Source organism: Botryllus schlosseri, chromosome 7 (genome assembly GCF_051294905.1).
Source record: "Botryllus schlosseri isolate E-star chromosome 7, Bs_hap1, whole genome shotgun sequence".
Lineage (NCBI taxonomy): Eukaryota > Metazoa > Chordata > Ascidiacea > Stolidobranchia > Styelidae > Botryllus > Botryllus schlosseri.
This window is the reverse complement of record NC_137242.1, coordinates 22,538,509-22,557,190: the sequence shown is the minus strand read 5'-3', so window position 1 is coordinate 22,557,190 and position 18,682 is coordinate 22,538,509. Positions and strand designations below refer to the sequence as shown.

Genomic DNA, 18,682 nt, shown 5'->3' with positions numbered 1-18,682 from the left:
TCACCGATATCCGATACGATTCGATAGCAATGTTTATTATGTGTAGCCTACTACCGACGTTGTGAAGTTCAACATTTCTTGTTACGATGTATAATGCTAAATTAAGAGAAAACCTCAGATCAGCATTCAGAAATTAGGCATGCTAAATCATTGAAATCATCTCGTGAAGATGAGAATTGAAGTCTTGAGATCGTTGGTAGCTTTCGCAGACCCGTCGGGTGCTACTTGCGTCGGTGTATCGCCAGGAAGTCCAGCCCATCCTTAAAAAACAACATTGATAGGCTACTCCGTACAGCCGAGAAAGAACGTGGGGTGCTACCAGTCAACAGATCAGTAGACCTATCCAAGATAGGAAATATCGGCCTGGTGTAAATGACTACAGTAGTCGAAACACTGTCAATACCAAAAACAACAACAACTATCACGTTCATAATTTGTCTATCACAAATGCCATCAAGCCAATCTTCAAAGATACCCAAAGGTTTTAATCGAAGCTTAGTATTCAGATACGCAACGCAATTAACAGTGGTCGAGTCGCATTCATTCGCACACTCTGCAATTAATTTCATCCACAATAGAAAAACTTGGTTATGCTATACTCGATGCTGATTTTATAAAATGAAGTGAACCGGCACTTCCTTATCCTTAGTTGCTGAATAACAAGTTTGCAGCGGATATCCTATTTTGGATTACACATTATTCTCAATCGAACATCTGTATAAATATCTGCGCTGCTAAGTTAAGCGAATTACTAGGTAATCATCTGAACAGCAATCATTTCAGTTCAAATAAGTCCAACATGTTTGGCGTGACTATTTGCTGACACCGATCTCTGGAAATGTTGGTAAAGCGCCTCGCGATTTACTCAACCCACATTTACCTGCAAAATCGCCGCACGATCGTTCATCCGCTCCTATTGAGTTCATGCCCCCGATGCACACGGACTGTGGTCGACATGATTCAGTTCTAAATTAGAATCGATGTTACCAAGACATTGTGACGCATTCCAACAAAGAAAATATAGATACTGTAGTTATTTAAAGGGTATGAACACGGGAACGGTGGTTAGTCTTAGCTTAGAGTCGATATATTTCATGGGTCAACAACTCATGGCCCTTAAAGTGATTTGATGCGAACGTTATATCACCAAACCACTTCAAAATGCAACAGCAATTTGCATAATAAAAAAATCCTGAGGTTTTAACGTTTGGCGACATCATCACGACTGATTGCGATTCAAGGTTAGTTAACGAATATGTGAAACTCGTTCTTGATTTGAATTCATTTCGTTGAGAGTTGATCACAGGTTCGGAATTGATATAATAATTCGTAACTGCTCTCGCCTGGATTCAGTCGAGCGATTGACGCACATGAAGATTTCATGAACGGAGCGCACATCGCATCTGAATTATGGAGGTTGTTCAACATACGATCTACTTTAGTATATCCTAATAGAATGCAAAGGCTGCAGAGCCGACAATGGAAAAGCATGGACAAATATATCGTTGTGACTGCGTCCGATGTTTCCAATGAGTAGTGTAAGTCAACCAAACCCTAAATATAAATGCCATCCATAAAATACGAACATAGCGACGGCAGTTAATGAACGGTTTCGGAGACTGAGCGGAGCATATATAAGCAGTAGGAAACATTACTAGGGCGTCGAAGTGAGGCCGAAAAATACTAATAATGTACAAGCAAGAATTTCAAAGACATGTCAAACTACTTCAAAGAGGGAGTATAGAAAATGAAAAATATTCAAGTAAGCAATTCCAAAAAGTAGATTTGGTCGATGTGTCACATAATGTTAGCTATTTATCGGAGGTGGTCACTGTCAAAATTACAGGTTGTGTCTTTGCGGCTAACTCAAAATAAGCAATGTCACTACAAATAGGTGCAATTTACAAATATATCAAGTTACGGTGATACAGGGTTCTCGAAATCAGTAAACATGATAATTTCACTCAAAGGTGACGGTAACATATCCTTAAACTACATCTTACCTTACGAAGAATAAAGTTTAACTAAGAGTTATGTAGTTTCGCCTGAAAATTTTTTATGTAGAAGTACAAATAATCCATTAAACATAAACACCCGAGTATGTACCACAGTGAAGTTGTTCAAAAATAATTTTTGTTTTCAAATTTTCGCGGCTATTTGATAAAAATGTTCGTTTAACTAAAAAAAACGTTGCAGACCAAATTTGGCTCAATTCCAACCAGTAATGCGAAGCTACAGGAGTTTGAAATGTGATATAAAAATATTTAAAAATGATTTCCAAATTTTACTTTCAACCCCATGAAATGGTTAAGTTGTCTAAAATAAGGATGCAGGACAATTTTTGCTAACTTCCGACGCGTAGAAGCGAAGTTATTGCAATTGAAAATGTTGGGTTTGACAAAATAGCATTGGCGGTGGGTAATCAGTGAATTATTAATGAGAAACTCATATAACTGCGTCAAAATTTGTGTCAAATGCTGCATCAAATTCAATGAATTAAAAATTCTTAAACTTCTATAGCTTCACATCTACAGGTTGGAGTTTAGCCAAATTTGGTGTGCAACGATTTTTTAGTCAACCCAACGATTTTCGGAAATAGCCTTGAAAATTGGAAAAAAAAGTTTTTTAACAACTCTAATTTACAGTGCAAGTACGCCAAATTTACTTGAGTGCTCAGAAGAAAGCGCTTCACCTCCGGTTAGAAGTCAAAACTGGTGTCAGAAACGATAGAAACATTCAGATCAATTCGCTGCTGGTTGTGAAGTAACATGCTAATATGGGAAACGACTTACTTCAGCCCTGGGCAAATAGCGTTCGGTATTCCTTTCGGAGAGATGGACCTAAACTGCACATAACCAGGAGTAGATGCGGACTTGACAATCGGCGGGATTCCCGCGGACACAGCTTCGTTGGATCCTTTGAGATACAGCACTGGTTCCACAAGAGACTCATTCAATCTGCTGCAGTTAAATTCTAGGACACAAATAACGCGGTCGTTAGCTTCTTCTAATTCATATGTGGCCTTATCGAGATTACATTGTTTTTGGGAAAAACTATACTCGAAAGCGATAAATTGCTTCATTAGCATTTTTGACGGCCACCAACTCGTCTATCGTGGTAAAGCAGGGCTGTAGCGACTTGACTAGGAATCTGATGTATGTTATTATTTGATGCGCCAATGTTATTTTCTTTGCGGTTGGCGAATCAATAAATCTCTCTATTTCTCTCTCGCTTTCTGATGTTCTGATTCATGGATCATTGATCATATATCGACCCACCTTAAGATACAATCAACAGCAACCGACCTTCTAAGGTTATGCTGGGTAGTATGAAATTGTGTAACAGTCATTGATTCGAATGTATCTATAGAATATATATTTCATTGTATTTAATTTCAAATGTCAAGTGAACTTACCAGACTAATGGGGAATGTTGGACAATAGGCAGTACGCAGCTACTGTATGATTGGTGGTATGGCTGATAATAAACTACTGATTCTCATATATGTCCAGCGTAAAATAAAGGTTCGTTCAAGTCTCACACGTTTGTCGCCATCGTTATCTATTGACAACGCAATCTAGAACCAGTGGTTCTTGACCGGTTGTTCATGGAACACCAGAGATTCCCTGAGCCAGGCTGTTCCCTGAAGGTCAAGACGCACAATCATGTCATAACAAGGATTTGTAATGATACGACCGTCTTGGCCGTTATTGGTTCCGGGTGATTAGGTCCGTTAGTACTCGAATTGTGAATGTGTGATGGTATGTCGTGTGTAGTGACGTACGCAGATGAACGACAGGTTCTCAATCGAAACCCTGTCCTTCCGCTGTGCTAATTCTCCAATATTTCCTAGCTAGATATAAGTTAATTATAAATTTATAAACAATGCGATAACACAGTGTTTCTATAACTTTTTTAGACACGGCCCTCTTTATGATAGTGAAAAGTCTCGCCCCCTTATCGTCATATCACAAAATGCCACCACAATGCTAGCGATCCCAACGTATTGTTTGATGGCATGGAAGGTTATGACTGTTGATGAGAAAATTAATAATAAAAAATAAGGACTATAGGACTACACCGAGCAACAACTATGAAATGGCAGCTTCGCGTCCCCCTTCAGATGCTTTCACGCCCCCAGTTCCAGAATCACTGCGATAACACTTTCCAAGGTGAAGCCTGGCATTTCTGAACGGGTAATAGAAAGGCAACAGCAGGAATCACAGTGATTTGCTATAAATATTCATAATAATGTTTTGATTTTTGTGAAAATTATATTTTATTGGGTTTATTCTTTTAACACTCTGTTGGAGCACAGTTCATTATGTGAACCAGTATTATGTATTACAAGTATGTCGTGGTAAATATTCGCTTTTATGGCTCGACAAGAATTTGGGGTTCCGCGAAGGCTTGCGGAGTAGCGTGAGTTTTCCGCGGGTTAATGAAGGCTAACAATTGTTGGACTCTTCCATATTAGAAGCCAGCTTCCAATCTAACAGTTCTCATGTTTTTTTTTGTTTTCGCGATGGTCAAAGTGCGCCAGTGGAAACCTTAGCCGGTCAAATGCGTAGCGGGAATGAGGCCTTCAGGTGAAATAATACCCACCGTCGATTTTGTTGAAATGGCTCACGATTTCCAGGGTTTTATTGAGCACTGCCCTTATTTGGCTATTCGAGACTTCAAGGTCTGTAATCCTGTCAACAGAACGTGAACAATGCATCAGTCAAAGCAGCTCTGTAGACTTATTTAGGAAGGTTGCGTAAGTGTCCCTGAGTAGAAAATTCGTACGGGAACTCTGAAAAGTAGGTAACTACAAAGTCCAGTGTCAACTGTCCATGTACGGGACAGGATATTGGATTCTAGCAGGAAAGTTTTTCCTAAACAAATTCAAAGTGACTTTGTGTTTGTTTACTGTGCTGTTTTGCGTCAAGTTGAACAAATAGAAGTCGTAAATAAATATGTACTCAAGTACACGAATAAGTAGCGATTTCCAAGTAAGTATTTAAACGGGTATTCTAGGTCTGGTTTTACCTAGAAGTGGAAGTAGGTTGAAAATTTAAGCATTTGAGTAAGTAGCGCCAGCAGGCAATTAATACTTGCGTACTCTGGCCAGTAGAAGTACTTCGTTACTGACCACCTCTGCCGAATACAGGGACATTAGATTCTTGCTATGTTACCATTCAGAAGGATATTTTGGGGTCTGGATTTTAGCGATAAGACAGAGACATGATCAGAATTGGATTAGGATTCCGTTTTATCGGATCCGGATACGCAAAATCATTATCATTTATACATTCACAATCTCTTGAAGGAGATTCGATCGAGGTTACGATAAACAGGTATTGCTAATTGGTAAACGAGATGGAAAATTAGTGCAGATCAGAGATAAGTGGATATGCTATTTTCAAATTTTGTTCCTGTTTTGGATTCCAGCTACAATGCAAATCCGGAAATCATGGGAGCATCCAATGTTTGCCGAAAAAGGTCCGAGCCTAAAAGACCGACCCTATAGAACCAAAATAATCATCAGGCTTTGTTCGGGTCTTTGATTTCGATATCGTTCAACTCTGGAATGTAAGTCGCCTAAATAGCCAGCGATGAATAGTCTGTCACTGCTGACCACAGGCAGTCTAGGTGAATGAAATCGTGTACGACAATTGGATTCTGGAAGACATCGTGAAGTCGTATATATCAATCCATGACAAATCAATACTCCAACAGTTTTGTTGGTCGAAACTGATAACGCGGGATAATGTAGTCGGTATATCCCACATAATAATAAATATTTTCTGAATTTCCGCGTTATACAATTACGGCTGCTAATTGAATATACATATGCATATGTATCTGTTATTTGATTTACTTTCAAGACGACGGTTTTGGGTATGCTAATGCGAATTCTCTTACTTTGATAACAGCATGTATCCCATCAGAATTGATTTTGGGGCACCAGTTGCCTGTACCGAGTGTGTGAGACTGTCCGTACCTGATGACCAGGGTGCGTTGGTGAAGGCCGTGGGTGGTACTGACTGCCAGGTCTGCCACGACATTTGAATATTACATATTTCCGATGATTATCGCCATAATCCTTATCCACTTACTCGCACGTTGTCAATGTAATAAAACACTTTACAGATAGAGGGATCGTTGGCGTCGTACACATTATAAGCGTAATATTGCAAATGTAGATCCCCGTATGTCATTTCCCCAGTCCGTGTGCTGTAATGACCGTCTCCGTCTGCTCCGGTACCTGACACGACCTAAAACCAGTCACTCCATGTTGATAAACACTCGACTCCGCTTAATTCCAACACTTTGGTTTCGCTCATTTTGGCCTCAAAGAGGAGAAACAACTTTGTCCGAATTAAACATAAATCAGTCGTTCGATTTGTTGTCATGCGTAAAGGCATATAAATTATAACTCATTAAAATACTGTATTTAAGGATAATAAATGAATTGCAGCTGTACATTACTTCGGTAATTGGTATACAACGCACAGGAGTTATATCTACAATGTTAGTTGTGTTGTACGGTATTTTGATACCAAACGATTCAACAATTACTGTGTACTGTAGTGTAGGGGAATTCAAAAATGACTTTTTATCTCAAATTGTACTGGCTACTTGATAAAATTGTTAGGTTACCTAATTAAAGCCTAAACACTAAATTTGGTTCAATTCCAGCCAGTAGCCACATTGCAACAAGAGAAGAAAGTTATTTTTTCATTATATAAAAATAAATAAATAAAATTCAAAATCTATAGAAGCTCATCAAATTTTACTGAATTCCAACCAGTGGAAGCGGAGTTATTGTAATTGAAAAATTTGCATTTGTATAAAATAGTATTTACGGTGGAAAATTCTTTAATTATTTAATATAGTTCTGCCCACCGCATATACTATGATTTGAAATCTCAAATTTTGAACATCAATAACTTCGTTTCAACTGGTTCGAATTGAGTCAAATTCGTTGTGCATCGTGTTTTCAGACAATGTAACAATTTCATGGGGTAGGCAGTAAAATTTGAAGAAAAAATATTTATTCTCATTTGTCAAAAAAACTTTTTCTCCTATAGCGACGCCACAATAGGTTGGAATTGAGTCAAAATGGGTGAGCAGCGTGTTTTTTTAGGTAACCTAACAATTTTACCAAGTAGCCGGTACAATTTGAAAGAAAAAGTCAACACCCCTACTCTACAGTGAATATTCAGGGTTGATACGGTACATGTATAGCTAATCTTCAAATATAGTATACTACTAAGCCAATAAAAGCCATGCAGCAAGCGCTAAAACGATATTTTCACATGGTAAAAGTACACCACGAAATAAAACGAAAAAACTTTTCTGTACCATTCTGTTCTACAAGATGGACGCAATGTTACCGATGTGAAAACGACATGAACCTGGCACGGACTTTATGAGTGCATTGTCGATTAGACTGCATGAATCGTCATTATAATAATCATCCATCTTGCGTTAAAAAGAACTTAGTAATAGTTATTGTATCATATAACCCAACGATTGATATTGAGAGGCCGTGACCAAATTATCCGGAGAATTGTCCGAATTAACCAGAGTTTCTGACGTTAAATAATTAGAGCCCGACCAATATTGGATTTCTGCGCCGACAGAGATAAAACTAGCACCTTCAGCGATAACACCAATACATTCAGCCGATATTCAAATAAGATGCAATCTATACCTCAAAAAACGCATTTTATAAATTTGAGAGCATTTATTTCAACAGCCTTACAGCCATTCAGGCTACATCTGGACACCTTGAAAGTGTAAGCAGTATGAAGAATAGCAATATTCTCAGTCTATCGGTCAAGCACTATAGTTTGCTGACTTCCTACCATCATGTTGTGACGTCACGAAAATCGCCGATATTTTTTCACCTCCAGTGGCCTATACCGATAACTCTTTTTTTAAAGTGGAATTTCGACTTCATATTATTGGCGAATCCATGATCATATTTATTTTTGTTCCGTTCCAAGGCATCTTGGCCGAATAAAACGGTTTTTCAGGTTATCCCGTGTCCGAATTGAGCGGATTCTACTGTCCACGAAACGTCACCAGTTTTTAGTACCTTCAACGTGAATTTTGGCGTGGCTCGTCCTTCGTTCCCAATCCACATCATTGCGCTGAAAGGGTGCGACGTAGCGGCGAGTACATCCACGCCTTGGCTTCTGTTCCTGTGGATAGGATTTCGATGTTGAAGTCGATGAACTACGACAGTTCAGAGCTGATCAAAGTATAGTCAGCGTTGTGTTTTCACGTGGAAGTACAAGTAACGCCTTGTATTTTTACCCAGTACAACTAGCAGTCAGGATTGTGCTGACTCAAGTCGCAATTTGTTGAATCGGCTCGTCTCAAGTGAATTTGTGTGCTGACTCGACTTGTACTCGAGTACTTGCGCAAGTCAATTGACTCGCACATTCTATATGACTCATCGAAGTCGCCTATCTCAGAACCGATAATCGAAAAATAGGCCCAGAAACTGTGTTTATTATCTATTATTTGAATGAACATGTTTAGAGTGAGAAAAATGAGTATAATTTGAATCCGAGGCCTTCGATATCACCCAATAGTTTCGAAGAATAAGTTGAACCTGACTTGAACTCGATACTGTACAGTAAACAGTGTGACTCTTACTAGGGCTCGGGTCTTAACACTATTACTCGGACTCGACTCGACTCCGTGGCGAATAGAAAATGACTCGACTTGAATCGAGTCAAAACTATAAAAGTGAGATTGAATTGTGACTCGGAACCTTGTGACTTGGTTACAACCCTGGGAAAAGTACCAACTTCCAGGGTAGAGATGGAAGGTCTGACAAAGTACTCTAGTGAACAGTCTCTAATAGTAGATTTGGTTGAGGAGTAGCATGATTTAGTAGCTAATCGGAGGTGCATTCTTCGGAAATTACAATGTTTATCTTGGTAACCAGCGCAAAATGACACTTTACGAATAGGTGAAGTCCGCACATATCCATTGCGTTACGGCGATAAAGAGCCATTTCGAGCAGTTTTTATGACTGATTCACTTGAGTAATAGTGACGAAAACTTATTCCTTAACAGCTGTCTACTTTTCAAAAATCCAGATTGGGAAAAGTAAGAAATTATGGCTGGACTGTTTCAGTTGAAGTGGTGCAAGCACGCATAATCTACATGAGTACTCCTAAAAGTAGAGGTATACTGCGTTGCTAACTCGCTCTGGGAGCCATACGTGTGCCACCGTAAGTAAAGAACGATATGTTGGGTCCACCCCTTTTGTGAACCCACGTAGTCTTGCTTAGTGATCATCTCATACCATAGCTGAGCGAATGAAAACATATGTTCTAAGGATTCCAGTACGAATGTTGCCTTCATCATAACAGCATACCTGTAATTGACGTTGTACGTAACTTGAATCTCTGGAGTATCTCCGATTTGATAATAGAGCTGTCAAAATAGTATTGAAGTCAAAACCTTCATCATAATCCTTGTCAGGACTACATCGTGAACGAGCATTTAAGATGTGAGTTACGTCACTGTATTTACCCACGGCGCGATGAATTGAACATGACTTGAAAATGTCCAAATAGAGAATATGTCATGCTCTGCCCATTGGTAAAATTTTCGTGCCCAAATACATAAGACTGCGGTTTCATATTAATGGGCTTTTACTACCTGAGATCTCACAATACCCCGTGAAAGGCAATTTAAATAACTCGGAAATTGTAGCAATTTCAATAAAAGATAATTTGGAAACTGATGATTAAGAAAGCAATGTTGTTTGTGATATTCATGGTGTTTCTCGACTATACTATGGTCATTTACACTAGGCCAATTTTCTCCATTTATATTTCGTTGCTGCTGACTTATACCATGGCCCACTTCTAAGCTTTTATAAGAAACCGCTTAGACGGATGAGATGGCAAGGAGGAGCCAAGATAAACCTCCAACACGTAGGTAGGAAATTCTGGAGTCGACCTCTGCCGTGCTCGAACCCGCAACCCATCGGGGTCTGTCTCGCCGCACAGGAAAGCAATGATTAACTAATACATAACGACCCGATAAGGAGAGGGATATAAGACACACAACAAGTGTCTATGGCATCACCCGTGCATATCGATTACGCACCTTGTTCCCCGTGTCGAACATATCTTGTCCGCCATCTTTGATGTAATTTTGGGTTCTGCCGTCGAAGTCGTAAACGTAATTGTAGAAGCCAGGCACGAGGGCGCGAATGGCGCTTTGCGATTGATTGAAAGCTGCTACTAGAGTTGAAACACCCTCCATCGTCGCTCCTGCCGAACAGTGTTATTTGATTTGTAAGGATGATAATTGTATTAATGCTGATTGCTGAGCAAGTATGGGATCGGATATATTTTATGCGACATTGATATTGCACTATGGGTTATACTTGGCCGTGAAATTAATTGCACAAGCACTAGACTTGTGCAAACTTGCTATCAGACTTGGACAACTAGAAAATTTTCAGCTTTTCTGAATTAGATTAAAATTAGAATTAGAGCTCCACAGTTTTTTTCAAACTAGATTAGAATTAGAATTAGAGCTGCGCAGTTTTCCAAATTAGATTAGAATTAGAATTAGAGCTACACAGCTTTTTTCAAATTAGATTAGAATTAGAATTAGAGCTACTAAGGATTTTCCAGATTAGATTAGAATTAGAATTAGAGCTATACTTAGTTCGCAAAAACTTGGAAATTGAATGAAATTGTATATGGGAAATGAATACAGCAAAATGCAGTTCACATCAAATCACAGTGCGTGGTGCAAAAGGCCGTGAGGCGATAAGCGCCACATGTGTTTGTTTAATAAACAACAACAACAGTGCATTCCCATAAACATGAGAATGGTTAACTTCTGTACACCAAGCTTGGCTCGATTTTTACTATAATTTAATAAAATATTACTTCTTTTATGGTTACCGTGGGCATCGCCCATGTTAGTCAGAATGGCGATGTACTAACGTAAAGTTTTAGAAACTAGAATGTTGTTTGCAGACTACAAGCTACTCTAGCAGGCTATATTCGTCATAATATCTACTATGACTCCACGGTGTAAGTAAGGCGATGGCGGCTTGGCACTGGATTTCCCTGCGCAAGCGGGATATTCGTTTTAACTCACTGCAATAGTGCAATATGCCTTGGACAAAGAGGCATTTTCAGGAAAACAATAATTAGATTAGAACTAGAATTAGAGAATACGGACATTTCACAAATTAGATTAGAATTGGAATTAGAGCATGGAAGCATTTCACAAATTAGATTAGAATTAGATTACCGGCATTTCGCTCTAATTTAGTGAAATTAGACAACTAGAATTATCTAGTTGTCCAAGTCTGCTTGCTATATGTTTATATGACGCTCAACTAAGTAGGCCTACCATTTTTCTGAGTAGGCCTATTTCAAGTTCTAGTTACGTATTTTAAAAAATGGTTGACGAATAACTAGAAAACACTTGTCATCGTTTGGTGTGAATCGGTGTTTTGTTCTTGCAGCCATTGCTAGCTCAGCGTTATCACTACTTTTATTGTTGTAACGGGGCCTGGGGTTTGGGGGTCGAACGCCCTCCCATTCAAACTAATAAGTTGCGGACTTTTAAAAGGTCAATAGTTCTAGTTGTAGTTGGGTATTTTGAAATCCAGTATTTGTACCCAATACGTACACGTCTTATGCTAGTTATCTCATAATACAAACAGCATTTATGTATTTTGATTTATTAACACATGTTTCTACAAGATGAGGAATGGACCTGGAAACCGAGATTGAACAGTGAGCACTCTGCATACCGTTAATAATAATGTTCAAGCCTATGTATACACATACCTGGTTTGACGCTCATTTGCAGCGGAAAGTACTTGCTGTACAACGATTGCAAAGTCCCGCCATAGTTGGTTAGAAATCTAGTGTTCGTGTAATATTTCAAAGTGGCGTCGGTTGCGGCTTGGCTGATCTCAATATCATTTGGAACGTGCCACAGCATCACATCAGATGCCTGTCATAAAGTGACGTTATTGTTTTTAAGCGACTTGTCATTAGATTCGTCCTCCGTGGCAATAATGCAGGTTCGTCCCTTGTCAAAACAAGAAAAAATATTTTCTTCCTTGGTCAGCCAGAATTACCTGGAGAGTAGGAAGCTAGATAGATGATTCATTGCATTATTCATTAGAACACGCGCATCGCGCTCGATGGAAGCCTCGCCCTTAACTCATCCCCTGACACTTGATTCAGAACAGGCAAATTCCATAAATTCTGCCGTTGGCAAACATTTGTTAGATAATCGAGTTTGAGCGAAAAATTGCTGGGACAAGAAATTTCGTGTTGTCGACTGTCATCAAAATACGCCAACCAAGTCTGTGCCCACAGAAGGAGTTCCTGTACCATCTAAAACTAGTACTTTGAGCCTCAGCGCTCTCTTCGCCCCGATTGTTCGAAATTTCATGCCTATGACGTCATAGTTTGTGATACGATTGTTGATATACAATGTTCTTTCCAATTCTCTATCAGTTGCTGACGATTACCCCTGACGAGTGTCAGCCGAAAATATTCGGGTTCATTCCAATATGAATATACTATTCAATTGTCTATGGAAGATCTGTACCTCCAGGAAGCTCTTCATTATCTCACTTTAAGTAATACAGTAATTCTGGCTTAGATCAGATGTCTAAAAGGAGCTAAATTTACCCAATCATCTCCCGCTTGGACGTATTTATAACAGACAATAATTCATGGAATATGGATTATCATTGATCTAATCTAAACGAATAGCAAAGTGAACAAAACAAGATCAAGTACGGCTTATCACTGGTACATGGGTACATGGTATCGAGTCAGAATTATTAAATATAGATAGGGCTGTCGAGGAACGGATTATTTACGCAACCTATTGATATAAACGCTAGATAAGTGGTTGTCAAACTGCGGGGCGTAAAACTCTCTAAAGCAGTGGTTCTTAAGCTGGGGGGCGTGAAATCATCTGAAGGGGGGCGCGAAGAAGCGGTCAACTGAAAAATATTTCGTGCTCTGCTCAATTTACCTCCAATTCACGCGTGTTTCTCTATATATAGACCGAATTCATATTTTTTATTTCTTTGATCAACAGTCATAACCTTCCATGACACCAAAAAATCGGTTGGGGTTGCTAGTAGGGATGGTGCGAACCTCTGAAAGGTTCAGGTTCGTGTGAACGCGAACCTTTTTGAAAGGTTCTGTGTGAACACGAACGTGAACCTCATGACGTCACGTGACGTCATATTGCTAATTCCAATCCTATCTTTCAGTGAGGTGATAGCCTATATCGTACAGTGTACACTGTACACAATACCTAGCGACGACTCGGGCCACATAATGCCACAATGCTGAGGTACATATTGGCGTTTTAAACGTCGCTGAATGTATCAACTGAGGCAATCAAATGATATAATAATCCCATAAATCAATATTTTCCGTCGCTTAGCCAACAATTTCGACGACGACTTACTAGGGAATAAAAGCTTACGCCTTAACGGTCTAGCCCAGACCAGACAATGTATTCGGCGTCTGAGTATTGCTACATTGATATCGAGCAGAGTGTAAAAGAGGTTTCTATACTTGCTACCGATTTTACTCAATTAACAAGTTATACAGCAGTAGCCAACACCTCAACCGTACGGATTTCAATTTAATGATACAGTGAACCTACGCAGTCAAGATTGACCCTGAACCCCTGCTAGAATTTTTACATCAGAAAATGATATTAATCTCATTGATTGGTGGAGTAAGCATCATTGCTGACTACGCATTTCGCTCATGATGTTGTGTGATTGCGGGTCAAGCTCACAGCAGAGAGTCACTAAATGTTCACAAAGGGTAATAAAGCTGGATATTTCGAGCAAACATTTGTAACAAAGCAAGTAAAACTTTTGAAATTGTCAAGGTGCATGGTCGTTTGATCGTTTACTGTTGATTTTTATACTGCCAGCGCCATGCAATAATGCAATAAATTTGAATGAAAAATGTCATTATGAAGTGAAAATTATAATATACGCGAAAGTTTCACAGTGCAGAACCTACCAAGGTTCTGTTGTGAACGTGAACCTCTAAATTTCCGAGGTTCACACACAGAACGCGAACGTGAACCTCGCGTTCACACCATCCCTAGTTGCTAGCATCCCGGTTGGATTTTGTGATATGACGATAAGGGGGGCGCAAACTTTCTCACTATCATAACGGGGGGCGTATCTGAAAAAAGGTGAGAACCACTGCTCTAAAGGCTGGCGCGAAGCCACAGTTGACTTGAAAAATTTTCGCGCTCGGCGCGATTTACCCTCATTTCATGGTCATTGTTTGTATATTGTCCTAATTTCGTCTTTCAGAATTCTCTCATCAACACATATGACCTTCAATGCCATCAAGCTATCCGTGGGGATCGCTAGCATACTGATTGATTGGCTTGATATCACGATAAGACATATATTTTGACTGTCATAAAATGGGGGGGGGCGTGTCGAAAAAAGTTCAAGAACAAACTTTTAAGAAAAAAGTTCAAGAACCATTGCGCCAGATAAAAACACGTCACACAACTAATTTGCGAGGTCTTCTCTCGGGATATGGAAGCCTTACACATTGTGGTGTACAACCATCATCGCTAGGACGTCTGAACGTGGTAATCATATCCGAGTGTACTGAATGATTGACACATGACCACTGTGTTTTGACAATGAACAACGCAATAATATCTCTCATATGACTCACAAGAACACTGCTCTCCTGCCCAGTATTAGAAGTTCATAAGACAATTGCCTCGGATACTGAAATTATATGCCCCTTGCCATTAACAAGACGAGAATAACACTTTTAATACTATTTTCCATTATGGCAGCATTCAAACCTCGACTGGTCGTATATCGCAGCATACGAAACATCTAGTACAAAGTTACGCGCGAGACTTGGGATACATCTTTGTGATGTCGTGATCGACCCGCAGCGTTGTCACGAAGTGCTAGGAAATAGGCGTGGTAGATGAAACGCCAAATTATCTTTGAAGTGATGAAGAAGTTATTTCTCAGCTACCCTAACAATAATACGGGAGTGGATTGCATGAACATTTTGTTTGCATTGTGACCAAAATAGGAGAGTCACCTGCATGGTGAAGTACGCTAAACTTTTGTAATCGTCACTTGTGGCTCCTTCCGGTGTTCCGAAGGTACGGAAATTTTCCCAGTTGCCAGAACCTGAGCACAGAAAGAAAATCACAATCTGTATTCGGTGCATGTGCCAGAGCTTTTCCAGATCAGATTCGCATTAGAATAACTGAATTCGGTAATTAAATCAAATTCCGAATTTATATCAAATCAGAGTTCCTTGCCATAAACACGAGAATGGCAATTGTCTGCACAGCAAGCTTCGCTCGTTTCGCACTATACAGTTCTCCTGTAGTATTTTCCGCAAAACCAGAAATTAGATTAGAAATATAAGTAGGGCATGGAAAATTTCACAAATTAGATAAGCACCAGATCACCGACATTTCGCTGTGATTAGTCTAATTACAATATTACAACTATCTAGTTGTCCAAGTTTGGTATATACATTTGCATCGATCGAGAGATCCCTTACTATACCTGGATACAGTGGGTTTGTTTTTCCTTGCTCACTGGACCATTTATCGCCTAATGTACAGCGGCCGTAAATATTGTTTTCGTGTACGCTCGCGACAAGAGTCCAGCCGCCGCCAGCAGATTCCATATCGCAATATACCTGTCGTTATGATTCATAGTTATGTATTGAAAGGGTACAGGAGTTCATCAAAGTTATAATCACTTCAATGGGAGATGAGGCCTCAGTTGGTTGGATCGTGTAAATCCCGGACGAAATGGTGCGTTTCGATTGTCGTAGATCTTGACACGATTCAGCTGGCTTCTGCCTTGAGCCGCTGTCGCCAAACGCTGTATAAGAGAACGAGCTGTTATAACATAACATTGTACTATGTTTAGCAAGAAACAGAGAAGCTGGTTTACAATTTGCGATACATATAGAAAACCTGGTCCATTAGTCGAATCCCCTTGACGGTGGCGACGTCATATTTGGTGATACGATTGTTGATATGCCATATTAGGGTAACCATATTTGTGAGGTTGAAATTCCGGACACTCTTTAGCGCCAACTAGCGGACTTTATTATGAGGTCGGGTAAGTTGTCTGTCAATATGACGCTACATTAGCAAAGCTTTGCATATCGACCAGAGGTGGTCGCGATCCAATCCGGGGTTGTGTGCTGCAAGTTGTGACCAGCACCGAAATATCATTTTTTCAGCCCCCCTCTCTCCCAATTAAACACTGATCTTGGTCCACCATACGGTAGTCGATACAGCTTCTTGTGGGTGCACTATATGCGTCTGTTTTCTATGTGTATCTGGTCAATAAATTCTGTGAATGAACTCTCAATAATATGTATTCTTCCATATATTACAGGGAACGTAATTGTGCATCGTTCGTCGATATATTACTGGAAGCGTAATTGTACATCGTTAAGTCGTGTTCATGTCACACGGATAACACTATTTATGCGCCTAAATGCTGGTACGTACCAGCAGGTTGCACATTCGGTGGTTTTCAGCCTTCTATGGTTACGACTACGACTCTATTTCTAATTTTAAAATGTTCCGTGACCTAGCTCAAAATTTGATAAGCTGATTACTAAAAAATACGGTCAGCACCTTTGCCCACACATATTCACGACCTAGTTTGGAATCTGATTACGTTTAACATGTTCGCGAACCCCAAAATAAAGGCAAACGACCCCCAGGTTTAGAACCACTATCTTTGACTAAAGCATCTAAATGGCTTTAAGCGAATCTAGGAATATATTGTTTTCTTATAATTGCGATTACAATTAGATTTATTTCAGTAAATGATGTTTTTTTTTCATTTATTTTTTTTAGTGCATTTTATTCGAGGGCGTTGGTCCCCATATTACATGCAATGTGACATGTGTAATGTGACGCAGCGTGAGGAAATATTTCAAGTAGCGTAAATCTGCCCAAAAAATATATTGCTCATGTTGATTTACGGTCAAAAATTAGATCCGATTTTCAAGCCTTCAAAATTTCGGACATTTAGGCATATTTTAAAATACATTTCCGGGAGATTCCGGACGTATGGCAACCCTATGCCATATGCAATGTCCATTCCAAATCCTTAACTTGCTTGCTGACGATTGTCAATGACGCGTGTTAGTCGACACTATGAAATAAATTATGCAGTTGTATATTGAGGACCTCCAACAATCTATCCAGATACTAAAGAACAATGTGCAATCAGGAGAAGGTGAAATTATTTGCACTTACTGCTAGGCCTTTCTCGTATTTTTAATCTTATGGTTATATTTTTCGCTTGGAATTTGAAAATCCTACCTCTATTGCCGAACGACACAAATGGTCGCCATATTGAATAAGCACATTCTAATGTTCTAACCGTTGGTGGCACGAGTGAAATCACATATAGCGCTCGTGGGGTTTGGTGATGCGTCCCAAGGTGCCGAAAACCATCGCTCTATGCTCTTCCGTACGGCAAGTCTTACTGATATAGTCCATGTCATGAAATCAGTAAATAGTGCGCATTTTCCAATGTAAAAAAGTGGGTACTCACGATAACTTATGATAGCATGGTGGTTGGTCGGTTATCGAGCGACATTGTCGCATATGTTAGCTGTCTGGTTTCAAAAACTGACAGTGTATTCAATTTACATATCATAACTACAAAGGCTGGGAGCAATACTGTATGTTGTAATCAAAGCATACTTCTGCCAGGTTCTCCTTTAGGTCCCGCCGATCCTGGCCCTCCTCGCGGCCCCTGTTATTCAAGAACAATGCTTCAAGAAAGCTTCACACATAGACCCATATTTTTGACGACTTACTGGAGCGCCCGGTTTTCCTGGACGACCCAAATCTCCTTTGGGCCCACGAATATTGTTGTAGAAATTGGATGTCTGTTGGAATATGAAAAGGGAGATAGTTTACTATCACGGATCGTTATTATTTTGACAGTTTCATTCGATAACTAACGTCTATCCTAAGCGATTCAGCTATTTACCTAGCCATACATGTCGAAACGTTGTTAACGTAGCCGAGCTGAAAACTTCGGTAGGCGTAGTACATGATGTGTATGTGGAATTCTCACGTAACCGCTTCATGTCAAATATCCACTAAACACTGTGGAATATTTACGAACGAAACAGGCCTGATGAATATTGGCACTTTGAAAGTTATATTTTTGAATCGTCCATGATTGGCTGCTATACGGTAATGTCCAGGCAATTTCAGTGCCTTCACTGTTTGAAATGGCCGCCAGCTTATAGGCTAATAATATAATCCCCTTATCCAAAATGAACTTACAGAAATTGCAGACCTATACTCACCGCTCCATCTCTTGTCACTACCGCAGTGTCGCTGCCGCCATCACCGCACACGCAACCACATGTGCCCATGTCCACTCCTACAGAATCCACTCCGAAGCAGCAAAGCGCCAGCAGTGCGAGACTGCTAATTATATTTCTACCATCCATTATGTTTGGTGTATCGCTTCAAATGAATTCACACATAAATATCGGTTCAGAGCCGTGGCCGGTTTGAAATCATGAAAGTTTCAGCAATACTGATACGCCACGACTCATATAACGAATAGACTATGGCGTCG

At 39.7% G+C, this 18,682-nt stretch overlaps 1 protein-coding gene across 1 annotated transcript; it reads right to left on the bottom strand.

Moving 5' to 3' along the window:
• Window positions 1–9: 9 nt before the first annotated feature.
• On the bottom strand, window positions 10–18,600 carry LOC145442811 (uncharacterized). Its single transcript, XM_080320823.1, has 16 exons — window positions 18,405–18,600; window positions 17,904–17,975; window positions 17,788–17,839; window positions 15,810–15,934; window positions 15,611–15,746; window positions 15,132–15,223; window positions 11,838–12,006; window positions 10,126–10,292; window positions 9,386–9,444; window positions 8,090–8,195; window positions 6,102–6,260; window positions 5,908–6,038; window positions 4,606–4,694; window positions 2,793–2,973; window positions 881–966; window positions 10–260 (listed from the first exon to the last, which is right to left on the bottom strand). Exons 1-16 carry the CDS (start codon window positions 18,549–18,551, stop codon window positions 157–159), a joined length of 1,875 nt encoding a protein of 624 aa, XP_080176949.1. The 5' UTR covers window positions 18,552–18,600; the 3' UTR covers window positions 10–156.
• Between the last annotated feature and the right edge of the window lie 82 nt (window positions 18,601–18,682).